We start from the raw sequence: 18,313 nt of genomic DNA, 5'->3' as shown, positions 1-18,313 counted from the left end.
AAAATATCCATTGCTTTAATTTTGCCGTAGTTTATTCAGTGAACTTTCGAGAGAAACAGGAAAAATTTCACTTTATCGAAAAGTCGATGCGGTGTCATAAGTTGATTCTTGCTTACAATATAAAGATATAAGAGGAGCTCCCAGTAAAATTCTGATCTCACAGAGATACGGGAAGGGGCAAAGATGTCGCTACGAGTTGAGTTAAAACATGAGTGCTTCAAGCTACTGTAGTTTCGTTAAAAATAACTGTACAAGATAAAGAAGCTCCTGTCCATGGGTGTCGACGTCCCATGGACCTGGAGCAGAGGGCACGACCTCGACCCGGTCCAAACCCGTCGACAAAATGGTCAGACCTTGTCGAGATAAAAAGTTTTCTCGATAAAAATTTTGAGAAATGTTCCTCTCAAAATTTTCACGAGAAAAAGTCAATCAAAAGTTAGCTAAGTTAAACTAAATGAGCAAAATAGATAAAGCCCAAAATATGGGAAAACTTCGAGATTTGTCGACGACGAAAATATTTTCCATGGAAGTGATGAAGACTTGACGCATGTAAGATATCCAAGAGAAGAAAATTAGTTGTCATACGCGCCTGGGAAGATTATTTGGAGAAGAGTATGTTTGTTTTTGAACTTTTTGGAAAAATATTAATAAACGAAATAGCGCCATTATTCGGAGAAGAAAGGAAAATGTCCTTTCCTTTTATGAATGTGCATTTTTGGCATCAGGAGAATCACCGGTTAGTTGGAAAGCGGAGAGATATTTGAAGATGAATAGAATAACTACTGTCGCTCAGCGGCAGGCGAAATGGAACGTATCGTATGGTCGGGGGAAGATCGGATCGTGCACTTTTCGTCGAATCGGCTGAAAATGACAATAAATGTCTCGCTTTGACAAGTGAAAGGTTAAGATTAGAACACTCGATTATCTAACGCTAAGGCAGCGTCAGTCTGAAAACTTACTTAGGAAGAACTTCCTCGATCGGAGGAGGAATGGGACTCTGGGATGAGCTGAGAGCGAGAGGAGGCGCCGACTCTGGTGGAAACCGTGAACTCGGTGTCGTATATGGAAGAGAGACGAATAGGTGAGGGTGCCAGCCGGATAGGCGGGGATCTATGCGTGAATACTCCGGTCCGAGGGGCATTATATGCGAGTAAGGCTGGAGACCTGAAGATAAGTCTTTTAATAGCCACGTCAGACAAAAAGTGACTTACGTTGCGGCGAGTACGCGTTGCGACTAGCATCAATAGCCTTTTGTCGCGGCAGCTGGCGGACCAGCGGGCGGGTTTTTGGTTTTTTCGTTATTGGTGCAGCATTGAGGGCTTCTTCAATAGCGCGTTTCTTTGTCTTGATGTCCAATTCTTGACGCTTCTGCTGTTCCAGTTTCATTTGAAGATCTTAAATTTGTCTTATTGGAAATCTATCACCAAAAAACTACCTTTAGAGCTTTGCTTCACATGATTATCTTGATCCGCAAGCTGCTGAGATACACCTCGAAGGCGCTCTTGAACGGATGACATCATTCCTAGGTTGTCGAGGATTTTTGTCATCGCAACGGCGTCTGAAGAAAAAGTAAGAAAAAGCTGAAATGCTATCTGTTACCAGATGGAGAAGGGGTCGGATTACTCCTCATTCGAAGCTGTATCTCTTGTATCTTGTGCATCACTGCACCGAAGATATCACCAGATACATCTGCTTGCGAGTTAAGTCCTTGCCAAAATGTCTGACAACTGGCTTCACTGGCCTGATCATCATCCGTATGCGATAGAAGATCTCCCGAGTCCTCTGACGATGAGCGCTCGAACGAGCCTCTTTTGAAGCTCTGCTGATTTGCGAGGGAGAGAGGCCGAACAGTTGGATCATCAAAAGATGTGGAAGTTGATGAAGAGCCCATCGATGGATTCGAACCGACAGAGTTGCCCATTGAAATATCGGACATTGTTTTCGACGATTTGCAAGTATTCGAGCAGTGCTGGTCGTGGAGATAGTAGTCTAAGCCACCGCCTTCCTCACTCATGTGCTTTCTGAATCAAAATAAGATTCGTATGAATTTAGTAAGAGAAACCTTAGCATGGTGTTATTTATTCGGATCGCCCGTTTCCAGTCTTTGAGCGTCTGTTTCCCCGCGCTCTTTACCAGATCCTTTGGGGTGATCATTTCCCCGTTTGACATTCGGATGCATTTTTGGCTGATTCCGGGGCAGCGGAATAGCTTCCAGATCAATTTTGCTTCAATGATCCCACATGTGACTTTGAAGAATTCTTCTCCGTCTGAAAATATAGATAAGGAGTGGGGCTTTTTGAAAGCTAAATCATAATTAGTGCGCCTTTACGACATCGATCAATATTTGCGTGCCAGATTAAATATATAATTTTACGTCACGGATAGTCCATGTGATAGACTTACCGGAATCACGCTGAAGAAGTCTTTGTAAGAGATGAGACTGCATCGTCGCGCGGGTGTCGATCGGGTGCGGATCAGAGTGCTGCTTTGGAAGACGATCGCTCAATCTGCTCAAGTGCGGATCCAGCGGCGAGAACTTGATCGGATCAGATGTCTGACGCTTGAGCTCGCATGTTTCGCGGATCGTGTTGAAAGTTGGTGTCATACTCTAGAACACGAATGAATCTATAATCAAGGGATATATAGACGGAGAGACTCAGGCGACATCGTGCGTAACGCATCGCCGTGTAGTCGTAAAACTGGCGAAGGAGAATAAAGCGCTCTGATGACGCTCAAATCGCAGCTTGGACTCCCAAAAATGACGGGAAAATCAATTCGCAATAATTGGAAATAATTAAAATTCAAAAAATTACCATTCTCTTAGAAAAAAAGATATGCTCAAAATCTAGTCATAAACATAGAATCGATAAGTCAAATAAAAAGGAAAAACACTTAGACATTTTATTATTGTCCATAAAATAAATTTTCTGACTTATTATCGATTGAGCCCTGATTAGTTTTACGTGACTTTACGTCCATTTGAAATGACTGAGTTTGTTTTCCCTCCAAAAATCATTGAACAAATTCTTACCGAGTTGAGAAAATGTCGTCTTCTTTCTTTCGCGTTCAACAGTTCACTCACTGCTTGCTGTTGATAACTTCCTGAAGGGACATTTCTCTGCGGCTGGAAGTTGCCATGAGATGACATTGGCGATGAAGTCGCCGAAAGCGACGGCGCCGAACTTGTGATGGGCGAGGAAGTGGCTGTTCTCTCCCTTAAAATTGTACTTTAGCAGCTACTGATGCTACTACGTTGAGGCCCCGTTTATTTGACGAGCTCGTAAAAGACAATGCGTTACAGAGCCGCTGATATTCACTGACCAAACTCACGGAAGAAAGGATAGATTCTTACAAGCTGTCTCTAGGAAAGTGAGCTCTTCCAATCCATGGCAACACTTACATTTGAAAAGCCTCTGCATCGACGGGTTCTTGCTTCGGGGAGTTCATGTCAACATTCACTTCTTCCGGATCACTGCTTGTGTCCATTTCTTTCGCACTGAAAATCGATTTTAGAGAATTGTCCATCTTTGTATTTCGACGATTCGAGAACTTTGAAACGTGAAGAATGTTGACATAATTCTTCCGGGGAAAATATTTCTTAAATGTTACGTTTGTGGACGTAAACTTATCCCTCGTAGATTTTCAAAATTAATCGATTGAACCCCGATTACTTTTGGCTGTCGATAGTCGTCGCGGAACTTGATTCTAGCGCGGGTGGAATGGAGACTTCCATGTTCTTCCACCACCCGAATGATGGCTCGTCGATCTGAGAGGAAGGGTTACTGAGAAAGCCTTGGTTATTGTAAGATATAAAGCCATTTAAAGAAATGAGGTCTCCCAAGAAAATAGCTTGTAGTTATGTTTACTATTGGACTATATCGCTGAGAGGGCGAATGGCCCTCATCGTCTATCGTCGGCCGAAGCAGTTCGACCATCGTCTCTCGTCCAAAAAGTGGAGGCAAGAAAAAAGTATGGGGCGTTTAATTTTTATTAATTTCTCGAATCAAGTGCTCGAGCATCATCCGAAGTCGATTTGATGATTTCACCGAAACCCGTTTTCACCAAATCTGACACCAATTTGACGGTGCTCTCGTGCCGCCGAGCCTACTCTGCGCACAGAAGCGCTCTTCAAGCAACGTGAGAAGCGCCGAGAATACGAGGAAATGGGGGAAACTGTAGATTCCGATGATTAACTAATCAGATCGGCCGGGGCTATTTTTTCGTGAACGAAATGAGTGTTGTCTTCAAGAGAGTCTTTACGCTGTTAATCCTTGGAAAATCGTGCGGCAAAGGCGGAATATAAAACAATTGCTTGCAATACCAGGCATAATAAAATAAATAATATTATCAGAATCTGGCTTTACGTTTGTAATTATTCTTTAATCGTCAGTTAATTATCTTTTCAAGGATGTTCCAGTCTGGCGCAATAAAACTTTAACCAGTGACATAAAATAATTCTAATTTCAAAAGATTAATAGCAATTTTATTATTCTTCTTTTTTACTTTTTTTCGATGGTTTACTGTGCGGCTGGGGTTTTTCTCTGCATTTTGCCTCTAAGATGATTGCTACACGGGCACGTTTCTTATTTATGCCGCGTTGCATTTTTAACGATGTGCGCTCATCGTTACGTTGGCTTCCCTGGCTCACGACCTTGATCATTGCTATAATATCGCGCTCCAGTCATTCTACTTTCATTTTATGACTACGAATCTAATAGCGCCAATAATGCAACCCTTAATTATTTATTCCGCAATCGATTCTGCGCTGCAGAATCTGCAGAAACGTTTTTATTGTAGAATCACAATTAGATTCTCAACCATAAGTTAAACTAAGAAATAATTATACATTTTCTGAATAGAGCTTTAATCGAAAACATTCAAAAATGATCTTTCATTTTCAAAAAAATCTTGATTTGATCTTTTTTAAAAAGTTAAAAGCGTAAGTGAACGTACCCCTAATTATCTGAACGTCTCCCTGGAATTGTGACTACGTATTTTGATGGACGTTTGGAGGACAGCTGAAAGTGATCCCAGAACGTCGGCTGGAAAGGCCAAGCGACGCCCAACGACGTTCAATTCGTGGGAACAAGTGCTATCGAGAGGACGAGTTCGCCCGAACTCACAGAATCAAGTGTCTCGTTCTCTCTTTGATTCTGTTATTATTTCAAACAAATGCTTCGTTCTCTATCATAATTTAACTGAACAATGAAATTTTCCAGCCCGTCAGTTTCTTTCATTTTTAATGGATTCGAATCACTCGATTATTAACGTATTTATTAATGGTAATAAAGGAAAATTTCCTTTCAAACTATTCTAGGTTATTTGAGGGCAACTCAAGTTGTTTCTGAAAACTTACATTTCGTAAAATATTAACCCAGGGTCTTCTTCAAATTTTGGCTCTATAAAAAGCTCTATGTTGGAAGCATTGTCCTTTTTGAACGTTTCAAGCGTGGCTCAATTAATCCTACAATTTCCGTTTGTCAGCGTAGATAAAATGGGCCCTGTATTCACTGTGTGTGCCTAAAGAGTAAGACGCCTGATATAAATCTGACTATGGAGGTGAGTTTTCCATTGTCCTCCTCTCGTTAGTATTTGCTTTTATTTCCCCTTTCCTATGCGACGTCATTTAATAGTGGAAATCGTATTAAACAGCACTTGGTCAATAGATTACACACTTTTTATATGGAAAATAAAATTGCCCCTTGATAAGGTCAAAATGCTATTTCTTGGCTTTGGCACTTTTGATATCAACGATGAGTCTCAAGGTCAAAGAATAACTTTAGAAAGATAAAATTAACAGGGCATCACATGATCAAATCACGAGAAGAACGGATCGGCTGCTTGCAAAGGCCATAAAACAATTTGCTCACGAATTAGTTTTACGACTTACTGGAAGTCTTCCTCGTTGATTTCGGCTTTTATCTCTTTGTTGTTTATTTTCTGTCTTCAAGGGATCTCTTACTGCCAAAAAAGTGGATAATCAATTTTTCTGTTGAAAAGAATGTTTGTCAATTATGCTCCTGGGTGATAGGGGCCGTGTAGAGTTAGTGCGTTAACCCTAGCACGACGCACTACGGCAGTCTAGCTTCGTTTTCTTTCTTCTCTTTGTTGGGCGCGCGCGCGTGTTACCTCCTTACCACACTAAGGATACACACACGCACCGCAGTCTCTCTCCCTTCAGTCATCGACTAAAGCGGAGGAGAAGCTGCTTTCACTCGCTCGGGGGCAGGGAGCGGTGACTACACTCCTTGTGCTGACGGCTCTCGTACTGTGACGCTGGCCGCGTTTATTGAGACTGATTGTATACGTTTGCACTTATTTCAGACTCAGAGCCGCTGAAATTAATTTGTTTATTAACCAAGCCAGATATATTTGCACCAAATTGGCGCTTGTAAATAACCGTTTATGATGAGAACGACCTCGTATCTTTTATTTCCTAAAGCAAAGTGTTCTTTGAACTTGTTCCCGTTAATTCTAGCGCGTCAAAACGTGGACTACAGATTTGTGCGATCACGACGCTTCAAGTGCGTAGCGCACTAGCCTTTAGTGGATTTGAATGATTGTCAGGTACACAGAGCGACAAATTAGCAGCTTTAATTGAACTGCCTCTACATGGTTTGGATTGACGTCATTTATTTAAAATTGTTAAATAAATTATATTTGCCTTGGAAAGCAGATTTCTATTAATAGAACAAAGATCAATCGCATTAAGAAGTTCAAAAATTAAGAATCTACTACTAAATTAGAACTACTGAAATCAACAACGACATTCATAACCTCATGATAACCGCTGACTACCGGCATCTAAGCTAACATCCTGCTAAGAAAGACACAGTAGAATGATTTTGAGACATTTGATAGGTTTTTATTGCTTTCTGCAACATAATCTGGGCATATGTTTCCCAGCAATGAAGTAAATCTTCTCTCCATTGAAATTGCCCACAGAACTCTTCTCTGTGCTTCGCAGCAGTTTTTTATCGCAGCTCTAAAATGAACGAGTAAACAAAGAAAAACAGTGGACAGAAAACAGTAAACCTTGAAACGTACCTTGAATTTTCACTATTTCGGACCACCAAAGTCCACGGACTGATAAAATGATCAATTTAGAAAAGACAACAACATAAGTTCTAGAGAATTTTTTGATAATTCACATTCGATATTCCTATTTGATTCCTAGAAAATTCGCTATTTTTGGCGAAAACTTTTCGCGATCGAGATGATTCATTTGCGTTTCGGAATCAGGTTGATATGAGTTTTTGGACGTCCTTTTCCGAATTTGACTCGAAGCGTGAGTCGATAAAAAGATAAAAATCCAAGTTTTTTTCGAGAATTGTTTCGAAATTTCTATTTCTGAAAAAATCATTTTCGTCGCAGCCCGAAAAAGAGAAGATAAAAAGTGAGAAAATATAATTAAAAAAATGTTTTTTGAATGAGTAAACTGTTAAAAATATAGAGATATTTTAACTAAACTGAAACAAAAGTTTGTTTCTAGCAAAATGAAGCTTCGATCCCGGTCAACCCATGACGATGTTCCCAATACGACACCCAAGAGAGCGAGAACAGAAAAAAAGCTGAACGAATTCGAGGAGATCTTTCCTGGTGCGATCACTTCCTACGGTCAGTTTGGGATGTGCCAAGGATCTGACTGCGACGGGTACGATTTTTAGACCTTTGTTGACTAAATAATTTTATTCCTTTATTCAGGGTACCATCAGAAACGGTCAAAATAGGCAACGAGAGGTTCTGCGAAAAGTGTGCGAAAACGAAGCATAGCATAAGCAAAACAACTCTTTTTTACAAATTTGAGAAGTCCGATGCCGAGTTCAAATGTCCATCGTTTACCGAAACCGGAAGCTGCAAATCGAGGAAGATCTCATTTCGTGAATTCTTTCTCGGATCATGTTGCGAAAAGGCCTCCAAGTGGCTAACAACGAATGAAAAAGGTAACTTTTTATACTCTTCAAATGATTTTATGTGAATTTAAGCCCAGAGAAAGAAGCTTGCCGTCATCAGGGAATTCCATGTCCAAGCTAAAGGAGAGAAAACAAAAGCGAAAAACAAATTGGATGATAAAAAGAAGAAGATCGAGGAGATAGAGAATTCTCAGGTCTATCGAAAGAAGACGATCAGGGAAATCTCAAAGACAATCCAAGAAACGGACAAGGAAATCGCGGAGACGAAGAAAGTTCAGGAAAAGACAGAGGAAATCTTGAAGCAGAAAGACGAAAAGTTGCAATTCGTCGCGAAACGGTACAAGCAGGTTTCTTACGAATACTACGGCGTCAGCTGCCAAGAATACAAGGCGGACGAAAACGAGAACGCAGGTACGATAATGTAAAATAGAGAATAGTTAGATGTGGCCATTATTATAGGCAAAAAATGCCGGGTGTGCATGGAAGAGTACGGCGATGACTGGTTCAAGAACAAGATGGTGCTGAGAGGATGCGGTCATGTTGCTTGCAGGAGATGCCTCGAGCAAATTATCTACAACGATGATGACGAGGACGAAAGAGGGCGTTGTCCACACTGCCGACAATGGTTCTACGAGGGAACGATGATCAAGATCCACGAGTAGCTTTTCAACTGTCAAATCATACTCGTCAAACGCCCGCGTTATTGGAATGAATAAAATAGAACTATATAAAATTAAGTTTTCTTTCGTTATTGCAGGTAGAGAATAAAGAAGCAAAGAGTGGGAGGGGAGATGCTTGCGATAGCAACACATGTTCCTACTCACGAGAAAACTTATTCATATTCCAAGGGAATCAAATGCACGATGAACTCTTTAATTTTCCTCTTCTTAGGAGTGATTAACTCTAAAGTCACACAAACATGCGACCTAATTCTCCCAACAGAGATTCTACCACCTGTTGAATTGACATCGTTCTTGAGTACTCAGATCAAAGAATGCGCAGAACAAGATCCACACGCACATCTCGTCGTAAATTTTCCAGCCGAAAAAATGAAAATTGCATCGCTAACACTTTCCACAAATACGTAAGCTGGATCACTTTCTGAACCTATTTATAAATTGCTTCAAGAACTTATCATTTCCCTAAGGGTTGTGAGATAATTGCATCAGAAAACGAAGATGATTATCAGGTCATGCCGACTCTACCGAGCTATTGCATCGCAAGAGATGGACTAGCAGCGAGCAAGAGTGGACTTTACCGCTCGGTTTTCTACGGCTCGCAAGTTGAAAACGTATTCTTCACGGGCAAAGGAGTCATAAATGGAGAAGGCGTAAATTGGTGGACGAGGAATTCGGAAACCTTGAAGTTCGAACGGCCAAGGCTTTTTCAATGTCTTGAATGCAAAAATGTCAAGATCGAAAAGCTCACATGGAAGGATTCACCCTTTTGGACGATTCATTTTGTTTACTCTGAGAATATCGAGATTTCTGATGTTGCCATTCTCGCTCAGCACAACAGGTTGGAAAGAATCTATTCTATGATTCCAAGGTTTCAGCCGAAATACCGATGGAATCGACATTGATAGCACCTCAAATGTTCATATCCACGATGTATTCGTTGATGTTGGAGATGATGTTATTGCGCTAAAGGCAATAAAGATTTTGATCATTCAAAGAACAAATTTTAGAGCGGCTTTGACTACTGTGGTAGAGAATTTGGTATGCCAACGAAAAATGTGCTCGTGGAAAATTCAGTCTTTATTAATGAAAACTTTGCTGTTGGGAGCGAAATGAGCGGTGGTGTTCAGGCAGGGTTTGAAAGGGTTGTTGATCATGGAGTTCTTCCTTGATTTCAAAAGGAATTTCTTTCAAGCGCGGGAAAAGGATATTGTAGTTAGAAACTGTGTCTTTGGAAACTTCGACTCTGACGAGTTGTTTGATGCAGGGATTGACTTCAAGAGCTCTATTGGTCGAGGCGGAAAAGTCTTCAACATCACTTTTGAAGACTTGACTTTCCGAAATTGTAATGGACCGGTGAAGATGTCGACGATTTATTATTCATCGTCAAATGAAAGAAACGAAACGAGCATCGCGGAGTTTTATGATATAACCATGAGAAATTTGCAAGGAAGAGGGTTCAGACAAGCTGGCTGTTTTATTGGGACTCCTGAGTATCCTATCACAGGATTGACATTTGAGAATGTTCTTTACAGGTTGTTATCTTATACAAATTCTTTTGCTAATGAGATTAAGGGAGTTTGAAGAGTACCACTACTTCCAAGACTCACCGAATCCAGAAGTCGCCGATGGTGTTTTGGAGCCGCCGATTTCTATCAACGCTGAAAAATGCTATGTTTAGTTCAATTGAATAAAGCTTCAAATAACTTATTTGAAATAAGTTTGTTGGAGATTGTGATTGATAATTATTAAATAGCCTTTGAAGTATCTTAATCTTCAAGAAAGTGATCCGTCTTCGCTGAAATCAAACAGCGCAATATTTCCTCAAAAACAATTGACCGGACAAAAAAGAGTCAATTTCAAAATTGCGCAAAGCGGTTTTTCTCGACGAAAGACAATTTCCGGTCAAGAGGGGGAGAAAGGAGGAATTGATCCGTGACAACCTTGAGCTTTTATCTGAGACGAAGGGCTTTTTGATCCTTTCAAAAAATGTTCTCGATCAAAGAGCAATTTGGTACTACTCGAGCATTGAGAGAATAGTTCAATGAATTTAGCTAGGTCACTTAGCCCTGTAAAAATATGTATTTTTATCGAAGAAACTATCAAAAAAGACATGATTTTAATTTCATGCTAAAATATTCTGAGGCGAATGGAACTGGAATTTAAAAAATGAAAGGAAAATCGAGCGGCGCGCACCTGTTCCGTCCACATCAGTGAGCTCAGGGTCGGCTTGTCGCTAAAACCTAAAATTCCAAAAGACATAATAAGGATGACTATATCGATTTCGGATCTTTCCCATCAATTTCATCCCTCTTTTCCGCGTGATCATGGGCTAATTTCACGCTCGTTCCGGATTTTCTTGTATTCCCGTGCGCTGGTCAACTGGATATTCAAGGCCGAGGAAAAACGGATTTAACCCGTTACGGGTACTGGACACATGTGGCGTTAGAATAGGCAAATCCTTCATTTCCGATGCTCGCAATAAACAATCAATAGCCCAACTGGCGGATAATCCGCAAATTTCCGCATCATATCCTTAGCTCTCAATCACAACGTACCAACAGGCTACAGAGGGTGCAAATTATAAGATCAGCCCAACAAAAATAAGCGCATGGCTTTTGCTATCATAATTATGGAAAAACTTAGCCCATTTTTGAAGCCGAAGTTGAAGAGCATTTTCTTTTGAAATTTATTCCGTTTGGATTCAATTTCCTCACGTAAATAACTTATGAAAGGTTTCTGTTTATACAATCCATTAGAAAACTCCTCAGCTGTCATTTTGTTTCCCTGCCCTTTTTGATCCCGTTTTTCCAGCTCAACTTGATGCCTCTCTGAGAGTATTGAGCTGTATGTGTTTAGCACCTGTACCACTATTTATGGCGACTTAGGCGCACTTTGATGGGAACTTTCTAAGTGTGAATAATCTTTCGTCTGTCAACAAGTTAAAAAGGCAAATTTATATTATTTTATTTCTTTATCTAAATAATCATGATTCAAGAGCGAAAGCGTGCGAGTGAGTCTTTTATGTCTTCTAATTGACCTTTCGTTGGCACCCGCTCAAAGGAGTTTTTCAGGAAGCGGTCCTTTAGATCACTCCTTGCGCGTTCTGAGTTGGCATAAAGTCAGCCCCCCGTCAGAGCTCTCAAATTGCCAAAGGATTTTTTTCCAAACAAATAGTTTCCCAGCAGGAGTCGAAGATTTCTTCCGCCCTGTCAAATCTCCATTCCAAAAAGGCCTAGGCCTCTAAACGATTTTCTGAGAACGAAAATGATATTTATGTTTTCTTATGTTGTGTTTAGGGCGTTTTTAAATCCCAACTGTTTATTTTAAAAATGCGTCAGTGATAACATCCATGTATTTAGTTGAGCAGATGGATCTTAACAAACTAAAATTGTTTTGAAAATATGCTCAAAATATCACACAAAAATCGAAAATGTTTGAGACCAAATTGGCGAGGCGGAACTTCAATTCCCCTTGTGTTGATAAGTTATCAATGCTAAATGTCTATTATGGCAATAATTTTCCTAGAATCTGGGGACAAGTGAGGTTGCGTGCAAATGCCTTGTTTTCGATCATTTGATCACCAGATCAATTATTCTTTTTTTTTAACGATAACATGGAACACAGCCATCAAAAAAGATAATATAATCAATACAGACTTGAAAAGGAGGGTATATGCCTTTGAGTTTTTATTTCATTCTCTATTCAAGTTAAAATTAAAATTGAAAATGCATCAAACGCGGCGCGTGGACAATCGATGTTTGGCATTTGGACATTGGCGGTACCACATCTTCCAGTTGTCCTTGGAGTCCTCTCAATCAACGACAATTGCGAAATGATCCTATTCATCAGAAAATGCATATTAGTATGGGAAAAGAGGAGGAAATGCCAGCCCGCGGGTGGGCTCTTTTAAATGCTCAAGTTTTGTCGCATCGGAATCAGTTTGTGACTGAAGCTGCTTCATATCATCTTCTGATAAGACATTTTTCAGCGTCTGTTTCAATCCCTGGGAGTCGATCTAATCAATGATTAGGAGCCCTTGTTTTTGTCTTCTCATGCAAAAATACCAAGAATATGGAAAATTGTATTACTCAACTAGATTTCCAGTCCATCAGCAATTTTCTACAGGAGGGAAGATTTCACGCGCTTGAATAGACAACATGGCCTTTTTGCAGCCTTCCGGGAGGCATAAATTCCATCGTAAAAATACAATTCTTGGCACTACCGGGTGGCGGAAAATTTGAAGTAACTGACCTTATCATTACAAAATTTGCTGAACACTCCGTGAGCCATTGATTGAAACAGCAAGAATCGTGTTTTATATGTTTTCTGAGAAAATAAAGAAGCGATACTTTCTTTTCAAAGTCTTTTTGAATTAAAACTTTTCTTTGGAGAGTATTTTTATAAGCTGTTTGTTCGCAAAACGGGGACTTTAGGCTTCAATAGATCCGTTTAGTTATTTAGTGCTGGAGCTTATCATCCTCTTTTTTGGGGAATCAATTCATGGATGGTTGACTCAGAAGAGGTCACAGGCTTTTGTCAGGTGGAAAAGACGCTTTCCCCTCAACTAACGAAAAAAGCTATACACTTGACGAGCATCTGGGAAGAGTCAAGTAGCTAACTGTCGCGAAATTCAGCTCGTCGGCTGGCCCGTGAGCAGGTCAAGTGGCCTAGCGTTGTCCCAGAAGCGCAAAGTAAGTGTTTCAGTGTTCTGATGAATACACAGGAGCTCACTTTTGAATGATTTATTCCCGCCTAACTGTCTGATACGTCACTTTCTCATCCTCTTTTCTGGCACTCACTGTTTGTCTTTCAAGAGTCTGTGGATTCTCAATAGAGATTAGCGACTCTTTAGCCCGCAATTTGCACTTAGGACCCACTTCTTTTTTCAATAAAAAGGGACTATCAGACGGATTCAATCGGCCGCGCGATGATAGTATCAATCATTTATTGGAGTTAAACTAGGTCAAATTGACAGGGATAAATATTTACGCGGCTTGAATCGGTGACAAGGTACCTTGATCTCTGCAGTTTTTGTTTATCCCGACGTTTCTTTTGAGAAGAGCAGAATAACAAGGTCGAAAGTTTTTATTGATACCGTTGTTTTCTTCTTTCGTCTGTTTTTATGCCGTAAAAGGTAGAGAAGAACCCATTTTAATTTCAAAGCCCGTTTCTTTTCATTTAAAACGCTACTTTTTCTTCCTCAAAATAAAGGATCCTGAATATATATCTACAATTTGGAAGAGAAGACAAGCTTCAAGGCAGACTGAAACTTCCTGCAGTTGAATTCTATCGACCTGTTCGTAGAAAACCACCTTGTCCTGTTGCCATCTTGTTCCGTATCAATAATTAACCTTGCTACCGATTCTTAGAGTCCCCATCTACACGCAGCAGGTGGCCAGCCGCCTCGCAACTTGACCATCAGATGAACGAAAAGCTCAAAAGCCGCTGGTTGGAGATCGCACCTTAGCGCCTGCTCGTGGATGGCGCGCTGGGGGTGCCCCGCGCAGCGCACTCTGCGCGAAATAATACACCCCGCGCAAGATCTTCACGCAATCATAATATATTTTTCAAACGAACAATACAGAATTGTACTCGAAGAGTAACTCAAACAGAAATCAGAAAAAATGGGAGCTTGCGTTAGCTGCAGAACTAAAGAAGACTCAGAGATTTGCGAGAAGAGACATTCTACCGCCGAAGAGCAAGAGATCATCAAGGCGCAGATTGAAGAAACTCTCGGTTCCGTCATCGACTTGACAAAGGGTGGATCGTCGAATGGCAAAGGTTTGAGTGGAGATATCTACTCGGCAAGATCTGCGAGCACCTCTGGAATCGGTTCCGAACGAAGCTCGAGGGGATTCTCGGACCAATACGAAGTCGACGAAGAGGATGATTACGAAGATTACGATCAGCTGCCAGCTCAGAAGACGCGCCCAGTCAGCACGGAGACACCAAGAGCATCGCTTAACCAATACGACGACGACGAGGAGGACTACGATGTCCCAGTAACTAGCCCGAACGCCCGCGTTGTTCCAGACGGACAGCCCGCCGAGAACTTCATGGATGACGAAGACTACGACGTTCCTCGACCCTTTGGCTCGACGACAAAGATTCTTGAGGAGGAAGAAGAGGACGAATATGACATCCCGCGGCCTCATCGAATCATCTCGGAAGTTGAAGAAGAGGAGGACGATGTAAGTACTTGAAAAATCATTTTCGGCACTTGACATTTGGACGTATAAATTAATTGCCCCAACTTTTAACCCTCCGAAAGGTTAATAAAACCTGAAAATTCCTTTTTCGAAGATTTTATTACCGAAAAATTTTCGCGAATTCCAAGCGGGACCGTGGCGCAAGATAAATTTGCGTCTCACATTATTCGGAGTGCAATTAGCCAGCGAAAAGCAATTTTCTCTGACAGGATCAAATTTGCGCTCAGCAGGAGGGCGAGCTGCACCATATGCTGTTTAGGGCGAGATCACCGTTATCTTGAGGCGAGTTGAGCTCGAAAATCGATTCAACGGCTATTGTCCCATATTTCACTCGTGTAAAATATTAAGAAAACAGATACCGATCATGAGAATATAAATTTCAAAGGAAAATTGGCCGCAATTACTAAAAGCCTGTCATAATGAGTCAAAGTAAAGTAAAAAAATCGTCAAATAAATGGGCAATTATGTTCTCTGACTACCGGAAGCTTCAAAAGTGAAGCGATTGATGTAGAAATTGGGCAATTTATCACACCCAATTCAAAAATGAATGATCGAGCGCCTTCTATTTGCTTTACCATTTGCTCGGATGAACTTTCTTCTTTATTTTTCGATCATCGGAACTTTCTAAATTTTGTTAATTAGAAAAAAGGGGGCAATTAATTAATTCGCTCAAATGTCATGTTGACACGGCCAAACCGCTGAGGTCAACTTCTCTGGTCGAAATCGATCGAAATTTATCAATCCCGCTACTCTTAATTAACCTAATTGATTAAATAATCTAATTTCGCTTTGTTCAGATTTACGACATTCCCCGCCCTCTGCTGATCAAATAGACGACTGAAGAAGAAAACTCCTTCTGTACAAAAAACGATCCAAATGGCAATCCAAACTCCAACCGACTTAAAGTTCAAACCAACTTCGCGAAACCAAAAGTGACCGTGCTTCGTTTTAAGCAAGCTTTCTCCAACTTTTCTATTTGTTCAAAGATGGATATTCATATTTACTCTGAGGTAGACGTAGGAACGCGTGAGAAGCTAACAAGACAGTAGGATAAATAAATAGATACAGTCAATGTTTTTTTCCTTCAATCAAGTCACTTCAAGTGTCGTGAGTCTTGTAAATTGACGCAATAATTATTTAATAATATTATTTAACATCACACCGATTCATTTCATCTCCTCTGTAGATATCTGTATCCATATTCGAACAAAACTTCCATCTACTGTATCTGTACATTCCGCCATCCTTTTTCTTCGATGATTAACCTTGTAAATAACTGCTTACTTTGCTTAATTAATTATTCAATTTTCAATCTTTGATCGTCTGTGAATAAAATCATAACCGCGCGATCAAATTTGCGGCGTAAATTACGTTTTATCAATTCTTTCGATTTTGAACATTCTTTCGCGCAGCATCTGAGCAAACGCAAGCCAAGTCAAATTTGCCGGCAGGTGTGTGCCCAAGAAGAGTACGCTGAAAAAAAAATCAAGACTCTTTCTGCCAAGACAAATAGGAAAAAAAACATTTTCTGAAAAGCATAAGCCGCAGTTTATAGAAACTGGCGGCTGGGCTCAGCAACATGTGTAGAAAACCTGAGTCAGGGTCAGTACAGATCTAAAATGAAAAGCCGCGTAGCGGCTTTTTTAGAAACGAAGCCGCAAATCCAGGAAGTTGATTAATAACTGATTTCTGGCGAAGCCGCTTTGCGGCTTCGTTTTAAAAAAAGCCGCTACGCGGCTTTTCATTTTTGGTCAGTACTGACCCTGACTCAGGTTTTCTACACAGGTTGCCGAGCTCAGACTGGCGGAGGGCTGTTACCGCAAAATCGACAGTTGAGAAGCGAGACTCATAAATTCTTCATTAATGTTTTCAATTGAAAATAAAGCACCATAAAGTCAGCATTCTGATCTGCTAGAGCTGAAACGGAACCGTGGCAAAGACCATGGTCGCCGCTCAAGTCCACGGGTCTATTCAATTCGATATTACGGCTCATAAATCTACGGAAACGGGAAATGAGATAAACTGAAATTTGGCAAAGTAGAAATTTGAAAAAATCCGCGGTTCTTCTCGGTGATAGCGATTGTAAATAATCACGCAGATTATATAAACATTTAGGGCTCGCATATCCCCGGTTTTCGACCCCGTTTCTGCCCAAGTTCTTTTGAAAACAGTAACATCATAAATCAGAAAAGATGAGTGCCCCTCCTTGTCGAGTTATTCACGGGACAAGGGGCAATTTTTCTGACTAGTTGTTACTTTTGCTAATGAGCTGAAATTTTGCCAAATCTGAAAAGAAAGCTCCCTTTCATTATCTCCTCCCATTTTAAGATTACAAGGCCAAGAAAAAAAAAACGACAAGTGCAAATCTAAGCTTTCCATTTGGCCTTGTTTATTTGACGCCGGAAAAAGCGAAGCCCGGATGTTATAAATGTCGTAATGTCAATCAATTTGAACTTGGGCGTAAATTCGACCATGTGAGATTCGTAAAAGATGGACCGTTTAAGAATGATAGACACGAGTGAGGACTGGGCATTCAAATCGTAAAGTTATTCAATAAAAAGCGCTTCGTAAAACGATGTTTTGAGCGGTTTTGAACTCGATCTGTTTTTATCAGAATAAAGATATCCGCTGCGGCTTGCTTTTTACCCGCTTAGGTTGGTAAGAAGAAATACCGCCGGATGATGCTTGAAAGCCCTTCATCCCTAAACACGCAGCTTTTTGTCGGTCGAAAATGGCTTATGTTTAGAAGTTGTGGGAGCCAGTTAATATAACATTATCAACCAACTTTTAAGGGTCACAGTTTTTCGTTGAAATTTGAACAAATGGTGGGCGTAAACGGTAAGTGCACAATTTTAAACAGATGGTGATAATTTTTTGATAGAGTGATAAAAAACTGGCTGTAGTGACCGTTGACAGTAAGAATTTGGAAAAGGTCAGCCTGTATCACTACAGATGGGGCACTCTAAGCTGACAGTAAACATGCTGCACGTGGGCAATTGACGTCTGAAAGAACTTCAGAAATCAAAGTTACAAGTTCCGTAGATTTTTTATTCGGCCGTTTTGGCTCAATAACGCGATTATTTTGAGATGAAAAGTACTGGAATTGATTGAGCACTTTTGTTGTAGCGACCGGGGCGCAAAATCAAATCTCAAGAGCCCAAAAACTGCCCTGACAAAACGCTAATCCAGCTTGATACGGAAATGGCACATCCGGGGGCGACTTTTGAAGTTCTTCTTCAGCAGAAATAAGCGGAACTAAAGGGGCTATTCACAGCAGCTACAGACACAGACGCGAAGTCGCCTCCGAAACCGGCAGTATCGCGAGACTTGATTATATTGACTTGGAAATAGTAGCGGTTTTCGTTGTCTTCCGTGAGTGTACTGTAACTTACTCCTGTGTGTCTTTGTGGCTTGTATCAGGAGACGGACAGGAGCGCCCTGTGGATTTTTATATATCCTTTCCGGATACTACTATCTTAAAATTTTGATATAGACTCTTTTCGAAATTCGA

General features: G+C 40.7%; 4 protein-coding genes across 6 annotated transcripts; 3 read left to right on the top strand and 1 right to left on the bottom strand.

The window, feature by feature from the left end:
* Nucleotides 1-21: 21 nt before the first annotated feature.
* Nucleotides 22-6,130, bottom strand: LOC145698984 (glucocorticoid modulatory element-binding protein 1-like). 3 transcript variants are annotated; one of them, XM_081776228.1, is made up of 11 exons: nt 5,891-6,130; nt 3,672-3,766; nt 3,401-3,496; nt 3,032-3,215; nt 2,404-2,608; nt 2,063-2,267; nt 1,600-2,021; nt 1,436-1,558; nt 1,212-1,394; nt 960-1,164; nt 22-861 (listed from the first exon to the last, which is right to left on the bottom strand). In XM_081776228.1, the coding sequence occupies exons 2-11, from the start codon at nt 3,731-3,733 to the stop codon at nt 780-782; spliced, it is 1,767 nt and encodes a 588-aa protein (XP_081632354.1). In that variant the 5' UTR covers nt 3,734-3,766; nt 5,891-6,130; the 3' UTR covers nt 22-779. The 3 variants fall into 3 exon arrangements, with proteins under 3 accessions (XP_081632354.1, XP_081632355.1, XP_081632356.1); XM_081776229.1 differs by lacking the exon at nt 5,891-6,130 and adding an exon at nt 5,357-5,790; XM_081776230.1 differs by lacking the exon at nt 3,672-3,766.
* A 1,131-nt stretch (nt 6,131-7,261) lies between these two features.
* LOC145697485 (uncharacterized) lies at nt 7,262-8,649 on the top strand. Its single transcript, XM_081774695.1, has 5 exons — nt 7,262-7,396; nt 7,493-7,654; nt 7,705-7,943; nt 7,986-8,324; nt 8,373-8,649. The coding sequence occupies exons 2-5, from the start codon at nt 7,497-7,499 to the stop codon at nt 8,573-8,575; spliced, it is 939 nt and encodes a 312-aa protein (XP_081630821.1). The 5' UTR covers nt 7,262-7,396; nt 7,493-7,496; the 3' UTR covers nt 8,576-8,649.
* A 1,096-nt stretch (nt 8,650-9,745) lies between these two features.
* On the top strand, nt 9,746-10,271 carry LOC145698288 (uncharacterized). The gene is made up of 2 exons (XM_081775488.1): nt 9,746-10,125; nt 10,166-10,271. The coding sequence occupies exons 1-2, from the start codon at nt 9,746-9,748 to the stop codon at nt 10,269-10,271; spliced, it is 486 nt and encodes a 161-aa protein (XP_081631614.1).
* A 3,848-nt stretch (nt 10,272-14,119) lies between these two features.
* LOC145696498 (uncharacterized) lies at nt 14,120-16,159 on the top strand. The gene is made up of 2 exons (XM_081773545.1): nt 14,120-14,784; nt 15,600-16,159. Exons 1-2 carry the CDS (start codon nt 14,218-14,220, stop codon nt 15,633-15,635), a joined length of 603 nt encoding a protein of 200 aa, XP_081629671.1. The 5' UTR covers nt 14,120-14,217; the 3' UTR covers nt 15,636-16,159.
* Nucleotides 16,160-18,313: the final 2,154 nt, after the last annotated feature.

The sequence above is a fragment of the Oikopleura dioica genome, chromosome 2 (genome assembly GCF_907165135.1).
Source record: "Oikopleura dioica chromosome 2, OKI2018_I68_1.0, whole genome shotgun sequence".
NCBI lineage: Eukaryota > Metazoa > Chordata > Appendicularia > Copelata > Oikopleuridae > Oikopleura > Oikopleura dioica.
This window is presented reverse-complemented; position numbering and strand designations above follow the sequence as displayed.

What these genes read in the sequence shown, in the direction of transcription:
- LOC145698984 (XM_081776228.1), bottom strand. Translation starts at nt 3,733, where the DNA reads ATGGAAGTCTCCATTCCACCCGCGCTAGAATCAAGTTCCGCGACGACT. An exon ending in ACGACTATCGACAGCCAAAA is followed by an intron (nt 3,497 to 3,671) that starts GTAATCGGGGTT and finishes ATCGATTTTCAG; the next exon opens with TGCGAAAGAAATGGACACAA. An exon ending in TCCGACCCCTTCTCCATCTG is followed by an intron (nt 1,559 to 1,599) that starts GTAACAGATAGC and finishes CTTTTTCTTCAG; the next exon opens with ACGCCGTTGCGATGACAAAA.
- LOC145697485 (XM_081774695.1), top strand. Translation starts at nt 7,497, where the DNA reads ATGAAGCTTCGATCCCGGTCAACCCATGACGATGTTCCCAATACGACA. An exon ending in GCTAACAACGAATGAAAAAG is followed by an intron (nt 7,944 to 7,985) that starts GTAACTTTTTAT and finishes TGTGAATTTAAG; the next exon opens with CCCAGAGAAAGAAGCTTGCC. An exon ending in GGACGAAAACGAGAACGCAG is followed by an intron (nt 8,325 to 8,372) that starts GTACGATAATGT and finishes CCATTATTATAG; the next exon opens with GCAAAAAATGCCGGGTGTGC.
- LOC145698288 (XM_081775488.1), top strand. Translation starts at nt 9,746, where the DNA reads ATGGAGTTCTTCCTTGATTTCAAAAGGAATTTCTTTCAAGCGCGGGAA. An exon ending in TTTGAGAATGTTCTTTACAG is followed by an intron (nt 10,126 to 10,165) that starts GTTGTTATCTTA and finishes AATGAGATTAAG; the next exon opens with GGAGTTTGAAGAGTACCACT.
- LOC145696498 (XM_081773545.1), top strand. Translation starts at nt 14,218, where the DNA reads ATGGGAGCTTGCGTTAGCTGCAGAACTAAAGAAGACTCAGAGATTTGC. An exon ending in TTGAAGAAGAGGAGGACGAT is followed by an intron (nt 14,785 to 15,599) that starts GTAAGTACTTGA and finishes CGCTTTGTTCAG; the next exon opens with ATTTACGACATTCCCCGCCC.